Here is a 9,298-nt window from a genome sequence, read left to right on the forward strand (position 1 = left end):
CCCCGCCATCTGAAACTAAGTAAGCCTTCAATTAAGTGCTTGCTTTTATAAAGTGCTTTGGTCATGGTGTCTCTTTGTGGTAACAGAACAATAACTAAGAGAGGATGCTCACTGATCTGCCTTCTGTTTGTCACCCTGATTGAGCAGAGTGAACTGTGCTGTGTTATCCCTAGGAATTCAGTATTGTGACACTTCCATCATCAAAGCATATGGGAAATACATTTTTTTTTTTTTCAGCTCAGCCTGCTGGTTCATATGTGATTTCCCAGCCCGATATGGGCCAGGTGGAGGGAGAGGAACCATAATTCTCCTTTATAGAAGGTAGACATTCTGGCAGATGGAAGGGTCTTGCTTTCCTATATTGCAGAACCCATGCTGCAGAAGCTTCCAGATTTCCTGCCTGTCCCCCCCACGGATACTGTGACTCTCACTTCCTAAGTGTTATTCCTCTTCTAGAGTTCCTTTTCAGGGATGGGGTAAGCACTGATCCCTACACCCTCTGACTTAGGATCTCTATTGCTGTGAGGAGACACCATGGCAACTGTTATAAAGGAAAACATTTAACTGGGGATGACCTACAATTTCAGAGGTTTAGACCATCATCATCATGGCAGGAAGCATGGTGGCACAAAGACAGACATAGTGCTTGAGAGGTAGCTCAGAGTTCTACATCTGGATCAGCAGGCAGCAGTAAGAGCTATTACTGGGCCTAATTTGAGTGAGAGACCCCAACGTGGACCCCAGTGATGTACTTTGTACAACAAAGTCACACCTCCCCCAACAAGACCACACCACCAAGAGCGCTGTTTCTTATGGGCCAAACATTCAAACACACGAGTCTGTTTGGGCCACTCCTATTCAAACCACCATAACCCCCAGGTTGGCCATGTGCCCACTAACACATGTCTCTTTTTGGCATTCTTATTTTCTGGTGTTGAGGAAGTGGGTTAAAATTCTAACTCAATACAAACCAGCAAGACTCAAAGCGTGTTCTAGATGTTTACATAAAAGTATTTCTTGACATTTCCTGGCCATTTGGTTCATTCTTTGAAACATCATGTGTTACAGGTCTGACGGGAAAGGTGTCTGGCAGTCGAGCACCAAGGAATACCACAAAGTCACACTGCACAACAAACTTCACACAAGTGATTTATTGGGAGGGAAGAACCTAGGGAGGTGTCGCCTGCGTGTGGTGAGAAACAGCAGAGAACTGAGCAGAGGGCAGGGTTCATATAGGACTTCTGGAGGGCTGGAGCCTTCCAGGGTGGGCATTGCTGAGGTTTTGTCTTTTGCTGTTATTGTAATGTTAAGTTCTGGCCCTCCTCCCCCAAATCTGGAGTTTGCACGTAGCTTCTGGGAACCTACCCTTAGTTAATTCTGATTGGTAAATAAAGATGCCAGCAGCCAATAGTTGGGGAGAAGAGAGAGAGGCGGGGTTTAGGTTTCCCCCGGGCTAGAGATCTCCAGGAAGGGGAAAAAAAGGAGAGCTGCCATGCCTTAGAAGAGTGTGAAGGAGAGGCATGCTCCGGCATGGAAGAACGTCATGCAGGAGGGAGAACCAGAGCCACCATGTAAAAGGGCCAAGAGAACCTGGTTCACAGGGCTGCTCAATTGAGTTAAGAGCAGCCAAGATGGAACATAGGAATTAGTAAGCGGTACCTCGGAGTTATTGAGGTATATATTCTAACAGCATGGAGGTTAGGCGAGGTATATATTCTAATAGCATGGAAGGCAGGCAGTTGCCCAGCTTCTGTGCTGCTTAAGGCATATGAAAATACAAGGCTGTGTGTGTGCCTTTCATTTGGGTACATAAACCATTGAGGTGGGTAGTAAGTAACCCCGCCCTGGGATTTATTAAAAATTCATACTACAGGGATTGGTGGGATTTCAAGTCCAGAGCTTAGGCTTTTTACTCTGTATGGTGTGGGCTGTATCCAGCCGTTAGGGAAGTTAGATGTTCTGTGATTGGAACCCGGTGGTTGGAAATGCTCAGAGAAGGGGCATGGCTACCTGTGTACCGCAAGGAGCTTATATTATGTCCCTTAAAAGACCCTTAACAAGATGAAAAAGGCCCTATGACACTTCTTTACTCTTCCTCTTTTATTAGATCTATAATTGTTTCCATTATATTTTGTTTTATGCCAGAATTATGGCAGAGGGCAAGTAGTTTTAGGGAGAGTGAAGAAAGGTAGGGAGGTTGCTTTAATCGTTCCCAAGCCTGACTTGTGGGGAAATTCATGCATCCTTTCAGCTTATTGAACAGACGCCGGATCTTTATTAAATTGGCCAACAACAGAAGGTCGTCTTCACTCAGGAACCACAGGGCTGGAATCTCCTCTGGATCGTGGAGCTTGTTAGCAAAAAGAAAAAAGAAAAAAGAAAAAAAAAAAAGAGGGGAGAGGCAAGGTGAGTGTCCATGAGCAGAAGTGGGCTGGTGGGCGGGGCTTGAGCACTGATCTAGAGGTGGGACCATGGGACAATTTTACTGCTAATGAGGAAAGACATTGCCATGCTGTGGAGACTTGAGAGAGCAAATGGACTTTAGACACTTTCAAAGCTTATAATTTATTCACGAAATGTAACTAGTGTCTACTGAATGTACTTAAATAGTCTCTTCCCTAGAAAGTATCTAGTGGGGCAGAGGTGACAGGGGAAAAGTACAGAGAGGGACATCTTCCTAGAGAGGGTAGCATGGGACCAGCTATCCAGCTACCCTGCCTTTTACGTGTCTTGACCTCCAGGACTCCAGTCCTAATCACCTTATTTGCCCTGCCTGCTTCCTCTCTTCCTCTGCACTTCTTTTTTAGCTGCTCCTAGCCTACAGCTTCAGGGTCACCAAGGAGGGCACTTGTCCTCAGTGGGGCAGGCTAAAGAGCAGAAGAAGCAAGAGTCTTTGGCAAGCGGATAGGGATGCAGGGGCACCAAGAACACTGAGTTCTCACCCCACCCTCCAAAGAAAGAACAGCTGTGAAAACAATGGGAAAAATAAAAATCGTTAGCATTGGATTCTTCTTTTTTGCATCAAAATGCCTTTTCCTTATTAAAATTCATTTCAATAGACAAGGAGAGAAGCAGTGGGGAAGGGGGAGGGGTGAAGGTGCCTAAGAGAGGACATTTTTGTGTTTTAGAGAATGTACTTTCCAGGAGAGTAATGTACCAAAAAGAGGCTATACATTACTGTATGAACTGACATTAGCTGATCACACTGTATGTTTCTAACCAAGAAAGAAATTTATTAAGAGCTGAACCCAGGTAGATGACCAGATTGACTAACGGGGCCTAGAATCATGCTGAACATACTTCAGGTTGAGCCCGAGTCTCCCTTTGTTTGATGGTCCTAAGATATTCTGCCTGTGCTGATGATTGAGATTATGTTTCCATATGAGATGCATGAATGCATATCAATTATGAATTCCCAAGATGAAGGCAATTGGAAACTTTGGAGCCACCTCCTCCTCTAGTGGCAGATGAAGTGAAGCTTCTCAGAGTTCAAGAGGTGTGCCCAAGTCATTTTGCATATGGAAGCACACCCCGCTTCTGTGACTATCTCTCTGCTTCTGTTTGACAGTTTTGTTGGCTTAGTGCAGAGTCAGTGCTAGGCACCATGCTTAGTGTTTTACATTTCAACAGACTCTGCCCAGCAACTTAGAGACTGGAATCATTACTTTATCGATGAGAGACTGAAGCTACATAAAGTTCACTCACACAGCCAAGGGCCAGAGCTGAGATTTGAAACTACAGACTGTAACTTGGTGTCTGTGTTCTTCACTACTACATTATGGCCATCATGGAAAGTGCACTCTGATCAAACACTAGGATAAAGGAAGGAGAGCGAGCTTGTTCTATCCTTCCAGAGCTCATTGTCAGTGGGAAAGGCAGTAATGATGTCAAGAGAGGCAGCCTGGCTCAGCCAGTGTTGGGCAGGGGGGCCAAGTCCATGGGAAGCTCAGAAGGTGGTAGATGATGACCGTGAAGACCTAGGCGTCTAGCAGTGTCTCCAAAGAGTCAGAGCTTGTGTTTCCAAGCTCTTCCCTAAGTTAGAACCTGGGTTTCCTGGCCCAGCTTAGGGCTTTTGGCCATAGCAGGGGGGAAACAGAAACCCTACAACATCAACCCTAAAACAGGACTGTGGAGGCTGCCAAACGCAGTCACATAAGGAACACTCAAAGATGTTCTGTGGACTTAAATCTGAACCAAAAGGAATTTTAAGAGAAAAGAAAATGTAAGGTTGCTTCAGTTACACAGGAAGCTTTCATTGTGAACCCCCAAAATTCTCAGTAGATAGATTATACATAAATCTATTCAATCAGTAATAACAATAACAAAATTATTTTACTCTTAAAATCTAAATGATTTAAACTTTTTTTTTCCAGACAGGACTTCTCTGTGTAAAAGCTCTGGCTGTCCTGGAACCCACTTTGTAGACCAAGCTGCTCTCAAACTGTCAGAGTTCTGCCTGCCTCTGCTTCCCAAGTGTTGGGATTAAAGGCATGAGCCACTATGCCCAGCTTAAACTGCCAGTTTAAATGTACATACCATTACTCTGGTTCCAAGGCTGATTGTTGCCTGTTGGCCCATAGCTAGAAAATTAATGGAGACCTTGTCTAGTTTTAGGATGCGAATTCCAATGTAACGGTTCAAAGCCAGAAAGACAGGTTTAAATGAGATAAAGGATGAGGAAGGCATGGTACTTGACCAGGTCCAAGTTCGTATCCTGTTGCCCGCCTGATCGGAGTACTGGCCTCCCAAGATGTTGATGTATACCCTGGAAGGCAATCAGAATGATCAATAATAGACCTGGGTGTGGTGGCTCACCCCTGCCATCACAGCATTCAGCCTGATGTGGGGGGAGGAGTGCCAGAGCAAGACTTTGGTTCAAATAAAAGACACAAAAATAAGCCCCACCAATAATGGCGGTATAATTCAAGGCTGAATTGGCTCTGTCACATCCTAACCAAGGCAGGCAAGTGGTAGAATCCTTAGATAACTTTAGAGGCAATACTGCTCACTTTATTTTCTTTGAAATACTGGGCTTAAATTGAAGTCTACTGATGAACTTTAGTGGGTCCAAAAAAGGCTGGGAGGTGGAAAGGAAGTCCTGAAGGTTTCATCTCTGAGTAAAGAGAGGATGCAAAGGGGAAGCTCTTGCTGACAGAGGAGGGATCAATGGTTAGATTTCCATCAGGCCAAATGTAGGACCGTGGATGTAAATTTTGAAGATGCTCAGTTAGTCCTTGTTTAAGAGAGCTGACCCAGTCACAAATTAAGCACCCCTCCTTTTATGCTTTTTTTTTTTTTTTTTTTTTTTTTTGGAGGGGTGTGTGAGGGTGCTGGTGATTGGAGCCAGGGCCTTGGGTTGAGTGCATGAGCTGGGTGCACAAGCAGCCATTGAAGAGAAGGCGTTGGAGGCTGGGTGTGGAAAGCAGGGGCTCAGGGGTACTTTTGAGTTCACTGCAATGGAGAAAAATTCTAGAGCAGAGTAAAGATGAGACTTGAATCAATTGGGCCTCTCCAATCACATGGCATTGCCAGAGGTGCACATTTGCTACAGTACAGTCAGTCATGCTTGTGCTAAGGTTCTGTGGCACTATGGGCATGCTGTTCTCCTGGGAAATCCCATTCTCATCCCACTTTACCTCAGCAGAGGTAACCATCCCTACCATGAGGAGAGTTACGTATTCTCAGAAGGGTGGCTTACTTTGGCAATTCATTTCCTTTTTAACTCTGGGAAATGCTCATAAAGACCCGACGAGTAAGATAACGACTATCTTGTTTCTCTAGCACTGACTGCCTACTACCGATACTAACCCGACAGGAACAAAACAAAACAAAACAAAACCCAGAAGGCATCTTATTGGATTCAGAAATCACCCACAGGAATGATTTCACTGTCTTTCAAGTAACAATAATATTTGACCACACTGATCTGAATCAGTTCTTTGTTCTTGGAGTTTATATTGTAAATGTAGCCATGTAAGGGTAAAGATTCGGGATATGCCTTCAAGGAACTTCTGTGCACAGAGAACACAGATGTGCTGCATAGAGGCAGAGAGAAGGGGCTTTGAGGATGCCAGCACCAGTCAGAATACTCGAGCGTTCAGCTCATGTGGTTTAAGATCCCTTAAATCAACTGGCCTCTACAGCTTGTTGAATCAATATAGGTGACAATTACAACAGTCCACTCAATGTAACAGTCTTAGTATTGAGTCCTGAAGGATAAGTAGACATTTACCAGTATCCACTATGTCAATGGATTGATTACTGCTATGGGTTAGAAATACAGATACGTAACTGTGTCCCAGTTTGGTGAGCAAGTGGCAAGGTTCAAGCTTTGCTAGTTATTGACAGTTTTATAAGTGAGATTGTAGCTACCCATGATTTGAAAAGCCAGTCGTGGTGGCTTATACCTGTAATCTAGCACTTCAGAAGATGAGGGTCACAAACTTGAGGCCAGCCTGCCCTGTAGAAGGAATTACAGTCTAACTACAGTCTAACTAGGGCTATAGAGTAAGAGTGTGTCTTTAAAAGAAACAAATATAATACCTTTCTGAAAGGCTTAAATTATATCTGAAGTTGGAACCCAGATTTTTCTTTCAGGTTAAAGGAAGTAATACGAAGTCATAGAGTGTATATAGGACCTTTCTGTAGAGATTTGAATCTTTCTCTATTATTATTACATGTGTATTCATGAAGTGCATTTGGTGGGGGTTGCTTGTAAGTCACAACATGTGTGTGGAGGTCAGAGGATGATTTTGTCTAGGCAGTTCTCTCCTTCCACCTTCATCTGTGCATTCCAGGCATAGCAGTAGTGTTGCCAGACATGCATGGAAAACATCTTTACAGGCTTTCTGGATCCAGGGATTTTGTTTGTGTATTATAATAATAATAATAATTATTATTATTATTATTATTATTATTATTATTATTATTATTATTTTGGTTTTTCCAGACAGGGTTTCTCTGTGTAGCCCTGGCTGTCCTGGTACTCACTCTGTAGACCAGGCTGGCCTCAAACTCAGAAATCTACCTGCCTCTGCTTCCCAAGTGCACCACCACCGACCGGCTTTGTTTGCGTATTATTGTCTGACCAGTGACAGGAAGATTTCTACTTAGGAATGTACCTCCAGAGTAAGCAACACAGTGTAGTGTGTCTCTGAATTATACAATCACCTAAAGACCATTAACTTAAATAAATCTTTCTAAAGCCTTTCTTATTATTGAAGAGAAAAAAAAAACAACTAAAAACAGTGAAAAAAATCATCAAAAATACTAAAATAGCAGCAAGGAGCTGAGAAACATACCAGACATTTCCGTTGGGGTGGTAGCAGGAGCTTTTGCCAGAGGAGTCAAACAGTGCCAGGATAGCAGGGTTGGTGGGTGTGTCTTCTTGGATTATACAAATAAAACCATCTGTCTTGTTGGGCACTCGCATAATAGCTAGGTTTCCAGATGGATAACTGAGATCAGATAAGGCCCTCTGAGTGAGCTAATGATCCTGGACTATTCGTGGAATAAAGTTAATTTATGAGGATCTCTTTGGAATTATGAAGCGCAACCTCAAAGACCTTTCAGAGAAAAGGTCTTTATTACTTTTAACACAAAAGAATTGTATGCTTTTATATGAATCAAAATGAATTTATGAAATACAAAAGTTCCCAACAAAATTGTAAGAAGTAGAACTTAGAAATATGGAAGAGGTTTGTGTGTCATGAAAAAATTAAATTCATCCTAAGAATGTAATGTTGCTTCAACATCTGAAGAATCAATAAACCACATTAATAGGATAAAAAGCAAAAACCAGCATGGTCATCTCGATAGGTATTTGTGTGTGCGCATGCGTGCGTGCATGCGTGCATGTGTGTATTTGTGTGTGTGTGTGTGTGTGTGTGTGTTTTAAAGGTTAGAGGATAACTTGAAGGACTGAGTTCTCTCTCCACCATGTGGGTCCTAGGGACTGAATTTAGCTCATCAGGCTTGGGGGAAAGTACCTTTACCCACCATCTTGCTGGCCTCTTCTAGTCAATTATATATGAAAGTTCTAACCATGGAAAGTTTAGAAAAGGAAAATATCTGATTGGAAGAGGAGGTAAAAACCGTATTTGGAATCTGTGTATACAGAAGTGCTTAGGATCACAAAATGAAATTTTAGAACCAAAAAGTGAGTTCAGGCAGACTCTAAATGTAGGCTCCAAGACTAACATACCAAATCAACTGGCCTTCTTTGTATAGCAGGGAAAAATTTGAAAATGACGTTAAGAGAATCGTCTCATTCACGCAAGCATCAGAACCAAAGCACACTAAGCATCATACCTTGGTGTTAATTGGGTCCATACACATGGACTGTTCCATACACACGGACTGTTCAGAGGTAAAGATAAGCCAAGACTGAGTTTGAATCCTTTTGAAAATCAGACATAGCCTCTATAAGAATTATGAGCCATATGAAATAACTAGTAATAAAAGCTGTGCAGATTATTTAATGAAAACAGAAACCCCATTCTTCCTCATGGGGTGGGGTATAGCCTTGCCATTTGAGACCATGGGCCTCATTTTCCTGGCTTATTGTTGGGCTTGAGTAACACTTGGGACATTTACTTAAAAGGACTCTCTTCCACAAGGAGGCATTCAGTGAAATGGGAAATAAATCCTTTTATTGTTTTTGTTTTTTCCTCTTTTCCTAAAGATACTCGATGGCTTTTATGCCCAAACTCCATGGCCTGGCTATCTGAGTGTCCTATGATGAAGTGGCTAATGACTTTTTGTTCATGGACACTAGGGGTCCATGAAACGTATCAGAACTGGAAAATGTCCGAATTTCCTACCCAGAATGTCTCCTCCTAAGTATTTAATTGAAGGAAGTAAGTTGTAAGTCGGTAACAGGGAAGGCAGAGAGCTGTCCCAACTGCTGGAACAGGCTCACGGCACTGCACGGAACAGGCTCACGGCACTGTACGGAACAGGCTCACGGCACTGTATGGTACAAAAGGTTCTGGATCTCAAGGTCTATTGCCTTTTAAATACTCTTAACATTACATTAAAAAAAGTTGTAAAATTAAATATATGCTTGAGTTGATTTAAAAAAACTATACATGTAAACTTTTAGACTGGGAAGGCAGAGCAAGGGAAGGTGTATTTCAAAATGTTACCAGCTTTCTTCTGGGTGATGGCATTCTGAGAGTATGTATTTTTCTGTATTTCCTTCCTTGTTCTCCTGGTTTCCTCCCTCCCTTCCTTCTTCCCTCCCTTCCTTCTTCCCTCCCTCCTTCCCTCCCTTCCTTCTTCCCTCCCTCCCTCCCTT

The 9,298-nt window shown here is 42.9% G+C and overlaps 1 protein-coding gene across 1 annotated transcript in view; it reads right to left on the reverse strand.

Annotated features, from left to right (window-relative positions):
• Positions 1-2,076: 2,076 nt before the first annotated feature.
• Erich6 (glutamate rich 6) overlaps positions 2,077-9,298 on the reverse strand; it is a 29,428-nt gene continuing 22,206 nt past the window's right edge. The window contains exons 12-14 of the mRNA XM_031376158.1: positions 7,302-7,457; positions 4,537-4,765; positions 2,077-2,350 (exon numbers count right to left, since the gene is read on the reverse strand). Of these exons, the coding sequence (XP_031232018.1) occupies positions 2,087-2,350; positions 4,537-4,765; positions 7,302-7,457 (649 nt within the window). The 3' untranslated portion in view covers positions 2,077-2,086. The remainder of the gene's footprint in view (positions 2,351-4,536; positions 4,766-7,301; positions 7,458-9,298) is intronic.

Source organism: Mastomys coucha, unplaced genomic scaffold (assembly GCF_008632895.1).
Source record: "Mastomys coucha isolate ucsf_1 unplaced genomic scaffold, UCSF_Mcou_1 pScaffold16, whole genome shotgun sequence".
Taxonomy (NCBI): domain Eukaryota; kingdom Metazoa; phylum Chordata; class Mammalia; order Rodentia; family Muridae; genus Mastomys; species Mastomys coucha.